This window comes from Protomyctophum bolini (genome assembly GCF_963924005.1).
Source record: "Protomyctophum bolini genome assembly, chromosome: 4".
Lineage (NCBI taxonomy): Eukaryota > Metazoa > Chordata > Actinopteri > Myctophiformes > Myctophidae > Protomyctophum > Protomyctophum bolini.
The window spans coordinates 25,726,650-25,744,104 of NC_137865.1; the positions used below are offsets into that span (position 1 = coordinate 25,726,650).

At 39.5% G+C, this 17,455-nt stretch overlaps 1 protein-coding gene across 1 annotated transcript; it reads left to right on the forward strand.

Moving 5' to 3' along the window:
* The first annotated feature begins 976 nt into the window (after positions 1–976).
* LOC308314416 (guanine nucleotide-binding protein G(i) subunit alpha-1) lies at positions 977–13,058 on the forward strand. Its single transcript, XM_080762048.1, has 9 exons — positions 977–1,492; positions 6,162–6,204; positions 6,764–6,905; positions 8,703–8,860; positions 9,332–9,460; positions 10,549–10,678; positions 10,795–10,948; positions 11,658–11,849; positions 12,606–13,058. Exons 1-8 carry the CDS (start codon positions 1,375–1,377, stop codon positions 11,846–11,848), a joined length of 1,065 nt encoding a protein of 354 aa, XP_080618174.1. The 5' UTR covers positions 977–1,374; the 3' UTR covers position 11,849; positions 12,606–13,058.
* Positions 13,059–17,455: the final 4,397 nt, after the last annotated feature.

The following is a 17,455-nucleotide window of genomic DNA, read 5'->3' on the forward strand; positions in this document are numbered from 1 at the left end:
ACATTAGTTCTCTGTTCATTGTCAATGGTATGATATCATACCCTGAAGAAGGCAGTTGTACCCTGCCTTCTTCAGGGTATGATATCATACCCTGAAGAAGGCAGTTGTACCTTCCGAAACGTTGGTTTCTATTCTACTCTGCATCCAAATAAATAATCGGCACTTTGGCTATCAGTGTGTGGCCACTCTTTTGTCTTTTTAAGACTTACCGGTAACTGTTCAGACAACACAAACATTAGTTCTCTGTTCATTGTCAATGGTTCAAAGTTCAAAGCAGGTTAACGCTTCCCTTCTGTTTTTCTCTCATAATCATAGTCTCACAGGACAGTGCTTTTCTTGGGTTTTGATTGATTGAACATTTTATTAACAGATTGCAGAATGGGTGCAGTACTACAGCCCGAGGCCAGTTTCAGATTGCAGCCGCTCGTAAGTGCTCTTTGAGAGTGGTTTTGAAGGAGGCTAGGGATTCACATTTCTTAACGGCTGATGGTAGGCGTTCCACATTTTAGTGGCATTGGAGCTAAATAAATTTAACCGCTTGTTTGAGCTGGTTCAATACTCTTATCAATTTATTTGTATTAAACTGTAGGCATACTCTTCTGTACTTTTTTGTAAACTGTCAATAAAGTATATTCAATCAATCAATCAATCAATCAATCAATAACACACACACCCCCCACAAGCATGCACACACACACACACACACACACCCACACACACACACACACACACACACACACACACACACACACACAGAGTTAGAGAGAGAAGCAATAGGTGTATTGTTGTTTAAAACTATAGTGATTCAAACTATTACCACAATGTACCACACTAACTAACTAACTAACTACACATTGAATACATAAATAAATGTAGAAATTTGAACTGAAGACTTGCATTATTAGCGCGCGTGCGCAGTTAACAGGTATGCGTGAAGAACAGGAAATGATCTATCTTCAACGCTGCCCAGTGCCCCCCCAAAAATCCTCCAATCGTCCATAGCGTCCAGCACAGCCCTTAATTTCTACTAATGGAGGCACAGTCCATCCCGTTCTCCTGTTGAAGTTGTGGGCGATCGATCAAAAAGCACCAACAGAACCTGTGCGTGACTCGGATACGAACAATCAGCGAAGGGTCCAATTTTTGTCGCAGAGTAAAAAAAAGAAAAGTGAATCGCGGAACAAACGACGAGGCTTGGGCGTGTTTGAGAGTCTTGTTGTAGACCGTGCTGCCTCCTCCCGTCCTCCTCCATGCTAGCAGCTAGTGTTTGCATGTAGTTGTTGCACACTGTGGACAACTTAAATACACACCGTCTGCATTTTTTGTCTTGTTCAGTTTTTTACGTCGTGATTCGGGTCTTCGTTGAGCCAGAAGATGGGGTGCACGCTGAGCACGGACGACAAAGCTGCACAGGAGCGCAGCAAAATGATCGACAGGAATTTACGGGACGATGGAGAAAAGGCTGCCCGGGAGGTGAAGCTGCTGCTCCTGGGTGAGATGAGGGATTGATGATGGGGGCCAGTGGTGGGGAAAGTACCGACCGTTTTTGTTTTACTTGAGTAGAAACACAAAGCCCCGAATTAAAAATGTACTTGAGTAAAAGCACAAATGTATTGTTATCAAAATGTACTTAAAGTACCCAAAAGTAGAAAGTACTCATTATTTTATAACTATGACTATCTACAAGCTCACAATGCGTTGCATCGTGAGCTTGTAGATCTGCTATTTGCCTCTGAAATGTATTGAAAATTTGGAAACACCCCAGTAAAGTAAAAAAAAAAAACTTGAGTAAATTTACTTGGTTACTTTCCACCACTGATGGAGGCCCAGTCTATTTGCTGGAACGGCGAGCCTTATTGGAGCTAACTGACGTTAGCTGATGTTAACTGACGTTTTAGCTCCCAACTGCTCACGGTTCAAGCAAATGGACCGCTTACTAAATATTCGTCAACGTGAGGCTGTCAGCCGTGGTCAATTTTAACCTCACGCTAATACATAAAGCTTTATATCCAACAGGTTGCGGATATGGATTTATTTTTTTGGGTGGTGGTTCAATGAAAAGTTGGCGCTGGTCTCCAGTCGTTAGTCACAAGCCAGTTTTGGTCTTCTGGCCCACCAACTATTTAGTCTGCATGAACCATTGAACCGTTAGTAACTCAACCAATTTGTACGTCTACAACTAATAGATGTCTCAAAGTTACGCCCCAGGAAGACTATTTGACTGTAGTTTTAGTATTTTTCGGTTTGTATGTTAGCGTTAGCGCTGCCACAGGGAAGCAAGTATGGCCCAATCAATGATACGTAAACAAATGGGTAGCCACTAGCTAATATTGAATAAATATAAGTGGCGGCATGTTTTCATTCTCTTTTTGTCTAGGCTAGGTGCTTGACTTGACTAGAGGTACAACAGAAGAACAGATAAATGACATTTTAGCTGTAGGCTATTTGCTTTATTTTGGGGCTGAATAGGATTGTCGTTGGTTTTGTCATCATTGGTAATGTTTGCAAACATTGAAGTAAAACAGACCTATATTTTGATTGATGTTCCATCTGCAAATATAACTATTTAAGAATCTTTATGAATATAACCCTATAGGGTTGACATTTTTTTAAATCCTCCTAACCCTACATTTCTTATATATATTTTAAATGCTCTAATCTGAAACATATCTGTAAAATATACTGAACTTACTAGGTGATGGGAGATCACTTTGGCTTAATTGAAGCCTGGGGTCATACTTCATATAGATCTACAAACCCTGTAGAATAAATTAATACTGTCTTAATGTCACTGGGATTGCTGCAATCCAATGTGTTTATATGAAACAGCAGTGTTCTTGATCCCGTTTTATATCTGTAATGGTATTTAGTCTTTTCACAGGTCATTGAGCAACAGTTGACACCCATTTCTCAGGATTAATTTTTATTTTTAATTTGGAATCATCATTAGATTGATGTTGTCCGCTGGTATCTCATCTGGGCAAGGTGTTGCATGGCAACCTGTGCAGTGTGCAGCCTTACTTATTGTTACGAGCCGTGTTGACGACTACATACACAGAACCCACACAGCCAGGGCAGTGATTTAACCAAACAAACTGACTGTCTGCTTTGGGCGTGTACTAATCTCAAGTCATTCAAACTCTGCGAGACCTGTTGCAGGGGCAGGCCACATCTTTTCTCGCATGACCGTGTCTCTGTGAGCTCCAGCACTGACGTGGTCAGTGACCCTGTTGTACCAGTCTGTTATGGACATGTGGCCACCCTGGTGAACAATGTGTGCTGCTGTCCCAGCAGTCAGTCTCTGGGCGTATATGCGTCATTTGAGATGGGGCCTTATTTGAATTTTCATAGTTGTTGTTTTTTTTCCTCCCACAAGCACCTGCACAGAGCAAGTATTTTTCCCCTATCCATAGCTGAAGCAGGTAAAATGGAATTAATCGCAGGTGGGGGTATTATGTCTGTGAATGCTTATTGCTTATAAATGCCTAATTCAAATATTTAAATAATGTGCTAGTTTTTGCTTGTCTGTATGAGGTACACAGCTTAGCTGCATGTGCTTATTGCAGTGTCAGTCTGCCACAGGTTCACTTGTCTGCATTAATGCAGTAATCCACAGATTAGCATTTATCTTCATAGGGATATTTTGATTGGGACTGTCGCCAAAGATCAACGTGTACTGTACACACTGCGTGCACACACAATACAATACATACCTGCCAAAAACGTTGTTTTTTTATACGATTAGCCTAAATGGAAGAAGAGAAAGAGACAATGTTCATTGTCCTCCAAAGAGTTGTCTGTGTGTCCCATAATTATGGTTTCAATGGATTTTCATGAAATTATGCTTTCAATGGCCTGAGGCAAATGTGTTCCCCGGTTCTATGTTCCCCACTTGCCTTAGGGTTGGTTTTATTGTTGGAACACAGAACCTTTTTTGCAGGGGTAAGTGGGGAACATAGAACCAGGGCAACATAGGTATGGTCCCCTTGACAAACAGTCAGCCGGGCCGCCCCCCCCCCCATACACAGTCACACATGCAACATGCATACACTTTGTTTCAACCCTCCGTCATTGTCACCTGTTGGGCTCTTGTCTCTCAGCAGCCCCTCCAATGTATGGCTTTTAAATGACGTCATATGGCAGTTAAGTCTATGGACTTAACTGACATAAAGACATACAGAAGTTAAACAAACATTAACGTCATCATTACGTCATTTGGCAGCCACAATGGGTGCCCCTCACTTCACAAGTGTGATTTTTCAAATTAGATGTAAATTTGGTACAAGGTCTGCTCTGCAATGACATTAGCTGCTGTGCGCCTGTGGTGCACGCCTGTTTTATCATGTGGGATTGTGAGTTTGCGAACAGATCTGCCACTGGGGATGCAGATGTCCCAGCGTTGGGAAGGTAATTAAAAATGTTGTGTGCTCAGGTGAAAACACTGGTGTCTCAGAGGAAGCTGGAGCAGTATGTTTGAGCAGGGCTTGTTGAATGCTGTGTGTAGATTTGCACAAGATACCTTTTATTATTTGTTGGCTAATAGAGCTATCACTATTCACAACTCATATTTAATATTCTTCCCATTATTGTCTATATCTGATATCATTGTGCCTCATGCAATACGGGTCTCACATAAATCACTGTCTTGGTGAGATGCATTTGACAACTTGGCTCTGGGCTGAGCCAATTATTGTGGTTTAGTAGCCTGCTTAAAATGTATATAATCTCATTGACAGGAGGATCCAGTTGATTAATCCAGTCGTGCTAAGGCTTGGCTAATGCTGCCCTTACCGTTTGCCAGCTACCTATGCAGCCTTTATTGATAACCTAGCATCAGATCTAATATGATGATAATATCATTCATATTAACTAATAACTAGTCCATCCATAACAGTCATTTCCACCCACCGTCCACCTCGGCTATGGGACTGCAACTACGACTACAGATCCCATAGTTGGCAAGGACCAAAAACACCAATAAACAAACGGCTCCCACTGGCAATGGGGTCTCCGGTTCCAACTCCGATATTGCTGATTTCCCCCCTGGACCCCCCTGGGGTTTAAGAACAATGCTTTAGTTCTCTGCAAGTCGGCAATCATTATTATAACATCACTGACCTGCTTGCTGATAAATCTTATGTGGTGAGGGTAGCTTGACCTAAACCCAGCACTATTGGTCAATACTCACTTCACTACGGGTATTCCTGTGGGTGCAGAATCAGATCTCATTGTGCATCTGGCAATCAGTGGCAGAGTTGCTAAAGGCAGCAGAGGCTAGGCAGCTTTACAGACTATGGTCACACATGCACGACTGAAGGCGAGTAGCCATTTAACAGTACATGCAGCTGCATATAACGTGTGATGGTTCGACAAGTCATAACCTCCACCCTTTTGATTACATAGACTAGAAGTGAACGTGACTTGTATGTTTCAGTCGTATATTGTGTGACTATCCTTAGTCAGATGAATGGTGCTAAGAGAGAAGAGCTGCTGCAGATATACATGTTGATGATGGTGTAATAAGTCTGAATAGCTGAATAGGCCAGGTTTTCTAAAGCATGGGGAGCATTTATGCTCAGAATTGAGCATAAATGATTCAGATGGCAAGCTATTCCAATTGAACTGAACTAGAACCCAATCTTCAAGTCATCTTCAATGAATTGACACACAAACTTGCACAGCACATTCCCCTCCGTCTTCTGACTGACTTTATCCCCCAATTGACTCAATTGATCACATTCTTTGACTGCCTGTGCCTTCCCTGGACTGGTCAAAGATTATGATCTGGTCACTATTATTGTCAGAGTGAAGAGGGGGTTCTTTTTGTTTGTGAAATGTTGGTAACTTTTTGTCTATGTAATTGTGTATTGCTGGTTCTAAGAGGTTATACTGATAAGGGTTATGTTGATACTGCATCTTAAGTGTGCATGACAAAATAGTTTTTAATCTATTAATAATGACATTTTCCATTTTTTTTTCTTTTTCATTAAACATTGCCAATCAGTGTAATTTTCATGCTTACATTGGATCAACATGTTCAGACATCCCTAGTAGATAGTTTAATATTACTTTTAGGATTCGATGTGTAGCCTTTAAATGTTGAATGCAGTCTCATAATTAACATTTGTCTCTGACTCTGTCCCCTCTCCCTTTGTTTTAAGGTGCTGGAGAATCTGGGAAGAGTACAATTGTTAAACAGATGAAGTAAGTTTAGTATGTTTAGCAACTTGTTAATTATACCATCGCCACAGAAATGGGAAATGTGTTACATTTGTTTTAGGACACCTCAAACATCGTCAGTCAACAGTATTAATCACTGTTAATAAACTGTGTGTGTGTGTGTGTGTGTGAGAGAGAGAGAGAGAAACACAGCAGCCATTAGTTTGACTGTCTAGAATAGGTTTACCTAGACAACACAACTTTTTTATTTTGGTAGTTTTGCTATTAATATTTTCAATAATAAAAGGTAACACAACCTCTACTTTCTTCTTTGTACAGTAAGTGCAATAATATACTACTCGTGAAGTTCTTCACCTTTTTCTTTATTTTTAAATATTGTTTTCAGCCATTATACAAACTTTACAAAGACATTCGAGGATAATAAGCACAGTAAAGTTGACTTATTTCCACTGTTGTCCCCTTACACATATCAGCAAATAATAACGCTATACCCTTATCACAAGACTTTTACTGTCTTCATAAACTGATGATGGAACTAATAGAATCAGCTGCTTATAGTGCTTCTTCCATCTTATCTTGTCAGGATCATTCATGAAGCTGGTTACTCAGAGGAGGAATGTAAGCAGTACAAGGCTGTGGTCTACAGCAACACCATCCAGTCTATTATTGCCATCATCAGAGCCATGGGACGCCTCAAGATCGACTTTTCTGATGCTGCTAGGGCGGTGAGTGAAGATTTATTTTGCTTATACAGATCCTGGTACAGTTCATCAAGCATCGCTAACTTTATAGGGTATTCTTCTACGCATGTGTTGAAAACAGGATTCCAATTATATAGTAATGGTGATAAACCTTTATTTAATAAACTTACTTAAATGAAGCTCAGTGAGCTTTCTAATATTCAAATCAAATCAAACTTTATTTATAGAGCACATTTAAAACGACCAAGGTTGACCAAAGTGCTGTACATCAGTGGCAAAAACAGAGAACAGGCAGGAGAACACAGAATATAAACGAGAAACACACTAATAAAAATGACAAAAATGTAAGGATGAAAGCATAAAATGGACTCAGGAGGGATTAAAAGCCAGGGAGAAAAGATGAGTTTTAAGGTGAGACTTAAAAACACCAATGGAGGGAGCAGAGCGAATGTGAATATTGAGAATATGCAATACAATTCAAAAGTGCAACCTACTAGTATGAGCAGCACTTATATTTACCGCAGACATCCAAGTGAGTGTAAATGTATTGCCACAACTTAAAGTCCTTGCATCACCTTCTCTAAATGAATCGGATCAGAGGTGGATTGTTTGCAAAACTCTTTGGACTCTTTTTATTGCATACTTTACTAGCTTAGTTTTCCACTGCAGTTTTGAAGTGCTGGTCGCCACAGGGACATCTGCATAGGAGTGCTAAACTATGATACATTTCACGCTAATGATCTCTGGAAACAATCTCTATCTCTGTACAATTTAACAAAAGCATTTTCTGGTAACAATTTTGGGAATAAATGGGCCAAGCAGATTCCATGTCTTTTGGTGTGTGTTGTGTGATAATTCTCAGACCAGTTGGTAGTCTTAACCCTCTAGCACCCAGAGTTGCTTTTTAGCAACAAATTTAATTTAATGAATTACTAAATTATTATTTTTTTTTTCTGTTCTTTTTTCACATAAACGTCATCAGTGATGTTCATTGCAATGCCATTTCAATGCCATTGGTCATGATATTTGCATATAAACACCCCCCACAGAGGCTGAAATTCACACAAATAAAAAATGTCTGGACATTTTTGAATTTTTTTTAACCTAAGACTTTTGACCTTTACCCTAATTAAAAGTAGGTAAAATAATTGTAATATATGTTTTTTGTGATCATTAGAATGTCAGAACATGTTTTATTCATTATTGTGAAAGATATCCCCCAAATGTAAATTATTAATTTATTATTATTATTATTTATTATATTATTTATTATAAAATTTTCATCAAACTTTATTTAAAAAAAATTTTTAACATATTTTTTTGTGTCAGTCCTAGTAGTACAAAGTAGTAGTAAGGTTGAAATCAATTTTTTGCAAGTAGAAATTAATGCGGGTGTTAGAGGGTTAATGTGTGTTTTCTTTCAGTATAGAAAATGTATATTATATCAATATCAACATGTACATTATTGCACACTAGCACATATTAGCAAATTACTTTTACATATGGCAAAAGAGATTTAACTACTTTTTAAAGTTTTTTTAATTCATTTCAACTATCTAGGTATAAACCATGTTTTGTTTCTATTAGAGTCATATTGCCATTGCAATTTTCAACATGTTATCACATTATTTCATGTCTTCCTAATATACTGTAGCCCTTTTGGTATCTCCAGAGCTCACTTGGAACCTTGACACAAAGTACCACATGCTTTTGCCCGTAGTAAAACGTTATGCAACTTTATGTAATTTTATGCAAAGGAAAAGCACCATTTGTGAGATTTTGGCAAGAAAGTGTTAACTGGAGATGACCTGTCATCCTCAGGATGATGCCCGTCAGCTATTTGTGCTGGCAGGCTCGGCAGAGGAGGGCTTCATGACGAGCGAGCTGGCCGGGGTCATCCAGCGCCTGTGGAAAGACGGAGGGGTGCAGGCCTGCTTCAGTCGCTCCCGAGAGTACCAGCTCAATGACTCGGCTGCATAGTGAGTCACACAAACTTTAGCATGTACCAGGAATTAGGCCACTAGGTTAAGTTCTCAAATCTAGGAATGATTTGTTATAATGGAACGCTTGGAAGAGTTCATTGTTGAGATATTGAAAATCACTGCTGACTTAGACTGTGTTGCTTAACCTGTTATCATTTGATTAAATAAAGACATGTATAGAGGGAATGCACCTGCATAAAGTTAGTGGCAAAGTGCAATCGGATAGGGCTTTTCTGTTTGGATGTATGGGCTGTCAAGGCCAGAAAATAGTTTTTGTGCCACTCTGTAGGCGTTCCCACATAACCTCCGGGTATGATGCTGATGTCGCATGCATACCCTCTATAACATGGAGGACATGCTAGTTAACTTGCTTTACAATAACTAGAGTAAAGATGCCTAACATTGCTGCTCTGTCCATCCCTCTCCTTTCCCTCGCTCCTTCCCTCATTTACATTTATTTCCCTACAGTTATCTGAACGACTTGGATCGGATAGCCAATGGTTCCTATGTGCCCACCCAACAGGATGTGCTCAGAACCAGGGTGAAGACTACTGGCATTGTGGAGACACATTTCACCTTTAAGGACCTGCATTTCAAGTGAGTACAGCTGGTGTAGTTAACACATTTAGTACCGGAACTGCATCAAAATAAAGGCGTTGCTTGCGCCGGAGTAATCGCCAGAGTAGTGATCGCTTCCATTTTGAAAGCCATAAACCGGAAATACTTTCTTAAAAAAGTTGACTGACAAAGTGCCATCACAATCTCTGATCATCTTAATATATTTATATACGCTACAAAAAGAGTTCATATTTTGCGGGAGAGACGGATGAGGAGCAGAAACGCAGCGCCAGCATATCGATCCATTCATCACCACGGAGAGCGCCCTGGATGAGGAGATACGAGTCATTCTTTCCGCCGCGCTAACATGGGAGTCAATGACAAGCTAATAGTTTCACAGAGCGTTAGCATACGGCAAGCGAAAAGCGAAATGCAAAAAAAAAAAAAAGTAATTATTCTGAATATTATTATCTCGCCCCGCGTCGTTTGGACGTCGCTAGGACGTCCACAGACGTCTAAGGCACCTCTCGGTTCCAATCCTTATGACGTTTCAGGACGTATTATGTACAAAATGTGTTAATGTGACCAGACCAGGGCTTTTATGCACTGCAAAGCAGTTTATCTCAAACCATTAAATGTTTATTAAAAATCACACACGTGTGAAGTGAGGGGGGCTCTTATCATCATACATCATGACATAAAACAAAAAATACGAAAATAGCCAATTTGCTCGTCTACATCTACATATAAATTCTCCATTCAATGGAATTTAATGTTTGTTAGGACAAAAATCTACACTATAGCTGAATATAGGAGGGGCTAGCGCCCCTCAAAAACTATCTACATTAAGACATCCATAACTCGGACGAGGTTCATATGTAAGCATAATATGGAATTCCGGTTGTCCAGAACTGCAGAGCAGACCGATCTGGCGCTCTTATATAGGCATAAATGTATTTCCCATAACTCTTAAGGGTTAAGTTTGGACAGATCACATTTAGTGTAGTGCTGGTAAGATGCAGTTTTGAGGTATGAGAGAGTGGCTGAACATTTTTCACATTTGCATTTCCACAATGACAATCAAAATCTGTAAACAAATATATATATATATATATTTTTTTTTCTAGGATGTTCGATGTAGGTGGACAGAGATCAGAGAGGAAGAAGTGGATCCACTGTTTCGAGGGTGTCACCGCCATCATCTTCTGCGTGGCTCTAAGCGACTATGACCTGGTGCTGGCTGAGGATGAGGAGATGGTGCGTCAAGTCCCTTCCTTGCATGTCCACATTGGGTTTTCTCTCAGAGTCTGTATGCTGAATGCCACTTTGTGTCAATTCCCCACTCATTCGTCGTTAATCTCTTCCTCTGTCAGAATCGAATGCACGAGAGCATGAAACTCTTTGACTCCATCTGCAACAACAAGTGGTTCACCGAGACCTCCATCATCCTCTTCCTCAACAAGAAAGACCTGTTTGAAGAGAAGATCAAGAAGAGTCCACTCACCATCTGCTTCCCAGAGTATGCAGGTGGGTGGAAGACTTTTATTAACACAAGTTAATTGACTGTAGAACAGCTTCCTTCCCAATCATGAGTTACACAAGTATTTTTTATTGTTTAATTCGCGTTTTTGAGTGGTGCAACCACTCCAAGGAACAGCTATGTCCGTGTTCAACCGTGTGTTCATTTGTCTGTGTTCCTGAGCACCAGTACCAAAAGTGCCGCTGTTGTGCCAGAAACGGAGAGAGATAGTGTTGCACTGTTGCCTGCTAATGAGAGAGAGACGGGTGTGATTTTAATATGTTTTAAGACTTGCAGGGTTTCCATCGGACAGAATGGGATAGGTAACGCGTTTTGATGACGTCATCGCAAAAACACTGGCATGCATTGGGTTCTGAGAAATTGCTCATTGCAACGGCGGCGGTGGCTCGCAGAGGGCACGTTCCTCCTTCGCTCTGTTGTTGTGATTGCCACTTTGGAATATTTTGCAATACTACGACAAGCGATTTTGAAGCAGATTTTGTGTTAAAGGTGCACTTGTATGCAGATGTAGTAGTTATATAAGCTATGCAAATAGTCAGTCCATGAGCCCCAAACAAGTGTCTATTCAGTTGTTGTCAAGCAACACCCGAGATGCAGATGTATAGCATTTCCATCGTCTCTGTAAAAAAGGGGGGGGAAAAACATCCCCTGCTTGTCTTTGTTTTCCATGCCCTTGTCATTACTGCTCCCCTTCAGGCTCCAACACATATGAGGAAGCCGCGGCTTACATCCAGTGTCAATTTGAGGACCTGAACAAGCGGAAGGACACCAAGGAGATCTATACCCACTTCACTTGCGCTACCGACACCAAGAACGTGCAGTTTGTGTTCGACGCCGTCACTGACGTCATCATCAAGAACAACCTGAAAGACTGTGGCCTCTTTTAGGGTAAGACAGCCTGTTTAAAGGACAATACCACCAGTGTTTGTCATTTTTTTGTTCACACCTTCAACCATACAATATATTGTACATAATCAACCATTTTTAACCCCTCCTATACACAGGTATAATGTTTGTCTTTAGTTCAGTTTGTTTTGTAAACACCATTGACAATGAAGGGAAAATTTACGTCATGTGCCATTTACGTCATATTGTCTCTTTATTGTTAATGGCGTTTAATGTTTGTGTTTGCACCGTTTGTTTTAAATTACCATTACATCACCTAATCAACATGAGTTAGACTTTAATATATTAGTGTCCCTCATTTCACACAGGTGTGATTTTTCTTCATCAATGGCCTTTTTTGTCCGTTGAAACCTGACTTACAACAGGCCTGTTTTTATTAGCGACCTAGTCATAATTGACTGCCCCCTAAGCCAATGGTATAGTCTGAAACTCGTTAGCCAATCACGTAGTAGCGACCTAGTCATGATTGGCTGCCTCCTAAGCCACAGAGACGGCACTTGAGACAGCACTTGTTTCACCTGACAAATATGACATGTCATTTCTTGTTTAGATTTATTTTTCTAAAAGTAAAATCATTGTTCTGGTAAGACATTTGAATTTAGTTCTGAAATCATTTTTTTCTCCAGGGACTATTTTCAGCTAGACTAGCTTGAATTACCCATCTAAAGCAAGTTTCAAACTTCTGATCTCCCCCCAAATTCTAATCATGATTTTGTAATTTCGTCTCATTCCATTCAGGCACTGTGGTGGGCAGCTTGCTGTGACTTTTTCCAAGGGAAGTCTGTGACCAGAGGGAGATCATCATGGACACTGTTGAGAATGTCACTTTTAACTTCTTATTAACTTATGTGGATCTCTAAAGCCCGAGTTATACGTTGCACACGGGTGTTGTGCCCTGAAAAAAGCTGATATACAAGCTCACAATGCTGTTATTGTGAGCTTGTATATAAGCTATTTTGGTACGTGACACCTGCTCGCAATGAAGTATAAATCAGGCATAATGGTTTTAAGATGCTGTGTAGGAAAACAAAATGTGTAAAATATTTGTAAAACTGTCACTATGGCTGGGGATTTTTCACTGTTTTTAAAACATTTTTGTTTGACTGTTTTTAAAAACATGTTTTTGTTTCACCAGTTATTTTATTTTTGCTTTTTTATATATATATATATGAAAAGGGGTGCTTTGGATAATTTTTTTTTTCTTTTTGAAAGAGATGGACCATCTTTTGAGTTATGTTTGTAGGTACTTGTGCCTTGCATGCCTTAGTTGCAGTGTCTCATTTTCTGTTGTCCCAGGCTATAAGGTCTACTGTAGATGTTATCAATAAACCTACCCCGAGCACCAAGTCCATAGAAAATGTTTCCATGTTAAAGTCAACATACCAGATTATTATTTTTGCCTTTGTGGACGAATCAAGCGAGACCAAGTGGATCACTATAGACCAACTCACTCTGATGCCTGGTTCATATTTGGTTGCACATCGTTTCTGCCACCGAAATTACATGGCACCTTGAATCGTTGTGGGCTTGTAGGTGTGACTGGTGTGCAACTAAATGTATCTCGGGCTTGATATTCTGTGATGGCTGTTTGTGTTCAAGCCTTTCAGGATGTGTGTATGTGCTGTGGGTGAGTGCCTTGATGTGGGTGTGGCCTGTGCGAGTGTTTGGCAAGTATGTATGTATGTGTATATGTCAGTGTATATGATATAAATCAAAGGGACTCTACTCTCTACTTTTTTATGTGACCAAAAAGGCTGTTCTCTCATATTTCTGTTGGTGTTTTTATTGACCAACAACATTGCTATTCCAAATTATGACCTAAGAAGCTTTTAAAATTACGATGGATGATGGTTATATTGTTGCAGAGAATTAGGACCACATATCTCGGTACAGTGCATGGATCAATAGGTGATTGGTGTTGATATGCACTGTTATGTTTTTTTTTATGGTTTCAGGTTGCATATGTTCCCATCCCCATCCAAAAAACCCCAGCCTTCCGTTTCCTTTGGATGGGGACGGTGATGGACTAATTTCCATTATTTTGCTAATAAAAAGTTGCTATGGTGAAGCCATGGCATCCTTTACAAAAACGTTTCTGCTGTCTATTTATATTGTGGGAATGAAAGGTGAATAACAGAAGGCGGATATATATATACACAATTCGTCAAAACATTTTAGTGACAACAAATCTACAGTACTATGCAAATACAGCGTTTATATATTACTATGCAAGCAACTGATCATGGCACAATTATAGTAAATAATTTTCCCACCCTACAATTCATGTGACACTCGTTTTGTGTTTTATAAATTAAGCAGACAGAAATTGTGAGGAAGTAACTAGAAGTCACCTGCAGTGGTGCAATAACAAATCTAAATACTTGACCTCCCCCTACTGGATACAAAATGGTATTGCAAATATTGAACATGAAGCCCTCGGACTGTATGGGTTTATAATAATGATTAACATGAATATTCCCATACAGCATGTTGTATTGATTTGAGTGAAAAGGTGATTTTCTGCTATCCAGACAATTGGTTTCTTCCACTGATCAATACACAGATTAAAGTACACGTACGTATATGGAAATGGGGAAGGCATCTGTTTTCGTCTCATCTTTGATAAATAGATCAATTATGCTCCTATAAATAACAGTATTTAATGTTTTCAATTTGACAGATTTAGCATTCAGTTGAAATCAAACACGATCAGTATCAAATCAAACCTGCAACAGCCTCTGTACACTTAAATTGATTTGTTAGTCAGTCAGACCATTACAATGCCTGGAAGTTTCACAATGGCAGGGAATTCCGGAGCTTAAATGGTTTCATTTTTAGCTGTGATCCATGTGCAGGTCATTTGAGTTCTTAACAAAGCATCTCAGAAGTCCGGATTCAACAGGACTCTGACTTTATTATTTGTTATGGAATACATCCTGTGCTGATGGTGAGTGATTTCATGACCAAGCCGAGCATCTAAAGAAAGTTACCATGTTATCACTCTGGTTCATGTGGGTGGGATTTGTTTATGGTAATCTTGAAAAATAGCTGGTAGTCCGGCAGCTAACAGGCTTCTTTTGTTTAAAGTGCAACATTTGGAACAGTATATAGTCTTTTTTTTTATTGGCCTAAAATATTGTCTATATGTATACATTCATGAATCCACTTGCTGACCGGCTGTCAGCATTGAGCAATTTTCTTTTATAGGGGTTTATATGTGACCCTACCACTAACATCCTATATAAGGCAAAAATAACTTTCCTTGTGCTTTAAGTAGCATGTGACATGTCAAACTAGGGGGTTTTCATGATTCTGAATCCATTCCACACATTAGTTTTGCACACAAAAACACTCCTTGGGCTAAAAACGGTCATAGCCACCATAACAAATGTGATGAGGTCAGCACATTTTGGGCACATTTGGGCAAGTGGCTATGGCTCTTTTTAGTATTTTTTGTGCAAAACCAAATACCAAATTTCCCGCTCCACAACCCCCGACTATGGGGAAATAAGCCTTGATTAGTTACACATTAGCATGCATTTGAGTTTTAGCATTAGGCCTACATATAGAATTCATTTTGGGCACCTTTATTTGCACAGAACCTGGCTACCATTGAGACAAAACTAAATGATATGCCACATCTTACAGAAGTAGGCTACTGGAGAAGCTGGGAGTGACATTTATATGGATTAAGGCCAAAACTGAATCATGTATGGTCAGGAAATCCACCCATAAGAATAGCCAAGAAATCCGGCCACTATTGTAGCTCTAATATTTATTCGAATTGTTTTACTAATAGAGGTTCCCATGGCTTTAGTAAGATTAGATTAATGATTAGAGAATGATTTATCAACATTTCTACAATTCCAACAGCATTATTTGAACTTTATTTTGTTGGAAGCAGCCCAACAAACTGGTTGTGAGTAACGTCCATAAAGTCATAAGAATACCAGAGCAAGAGTTTCTGTCATGAACTCTCAGCTAAGCCATCACTGCCAAAACAGACTGATTAGACATTAGCTGAGAAGACACTATTTTAGGATGCATTGTGTGATTTTAAAGCTAACTGTCATTTATCTAATCCCTTATCCCCAAAGCCCTCCCAAGGAGATCAGACACAGAGGAAAAAGGATGATGATGATGATTATGTTAAATCATGATGAAGGTGTTGAATCATCACATAACTGACATGAACTTACTGTTCAAGCAACACAGAATATTACCATCAGACCCACAAGGACACGATATGTGGGAGCGCTTTAAAACGTTTAGTTGTTGATGTTTTGATTAATAGATTATACATATCCACTTGAAGTGTTTATCCTGAGAAACGGAAAATTATAGAAGTAGTTTTGTTTATGCATGCCTTATTTTATTGTATGTTGTGCTTGTAGTCTAAGCCAGATATGATTATTATCTAAACTTTCATAATTAGATGTTGTTGTGATAATATGCTGTTACGTTGCAGTCATCACATACAGATCTAATGAACTCACTAAGTGTGTGTGTGTGTGTGTGTGTGTGTGTGTGTGTGTGTGTGTGTGTGCGTGCGTGCGTGCGTGCGTGCGTGCGTGCGTGCGTGCGTGCGTGCGTGCGTGTGTGTGTGTAGTGGCAGTGCAAGTGCACCCACCCATGCATTTGTGCATGTCTAAATTTCATTTCCCTTGCACCAATCTATTATAGCACACCCAGGATTTAATTGACAGTAGCGAGGACTAATGAGATTCTATCTCATCTAATTTGTTTTCCAAACACTCCTGTCTTCTTGGATGAAATATGATAGTTGTGTTTCAATCGACGGCTTGTTTCCACACAAAAAAGGCCGACGTCGGCATTCATGATTGTTGGAAAGTGTCCGTACGTAAAGTCCAGGTGAACAAAAATGAAAAAGAAATCAGTACAGAGTGCTAACCCATTAAAACCATCAAAAATAGCAGATATAGGTCAGTACATCTGCTATTTTAGATTTTCTTTTTTTAATATTTGAAAGATTATGAATAATTTAGAATTTTTAACACAACTCTACTCTTCTGGGGGTCCCTGGTAACCCTGGTCCACTGCCAAATATATATCAATTTGCAGCTCTCTACATTTGGTAGTCTATTGAGACACAAATGTGTTTCTTTGGGGAGCATAGGGAGCTGTTCATTGGCTTAGGAATGCAACAAAACCAAAAAATGATCCATGAATTCAATAGCATTCGATAGAAAAGTAGAAAAAGAGCAGTTAATAGTCAATGACTTACAGTAGCAATAAAAACATCTAACATGACTATAGAGATCATGTGTAGGCCTATCGGTTTGCATTAAATTTGGATAAAATCTTAAGGTGTAATATAAAAACAAGAATGATTCAGTCATAAATTCCAGGTGCAGAAAGCTCTCGTTTATGAATGTAGTCCAGGCGCTCCGGTGGTGTTTTTCCTTAGTCTAGAGACACCTTAGTCTAGAAAACACCTTACAGGTAAAACACGAATCGGAATGTTATAGCGGCACTATGAGGCTGATTTGAAAATTTTCAAGTGGCATTTCTTCCTCTGCCTAGTGTGAATAATAATATAAATGTACGTGCAAGATTTCACGGAAATC

Coding starts and splice junctions, on each gene's coding strand:
- LOC308314416 (XM_080762048.1), top strand. CDS start 1,375: ATGGGGTGCACGCTGAGCACGGACGACAAAGCTGCACAGGAGCGCAGC. Junction 9,461..10,548: donor TTTAAGGACCTGCATTTCAA/GTGAGTACAGCT, acceptor TTTTTTTTCTAG/GATGTTCGATGTAGGTGGAC. Junction 10,949..11,657: donor CTGCTTCCCAGAGTATGCAG/GTGGGTGGAAGA, acceptor GCTCCCCTTCAG/GCTCCAACACATATGAGGAA.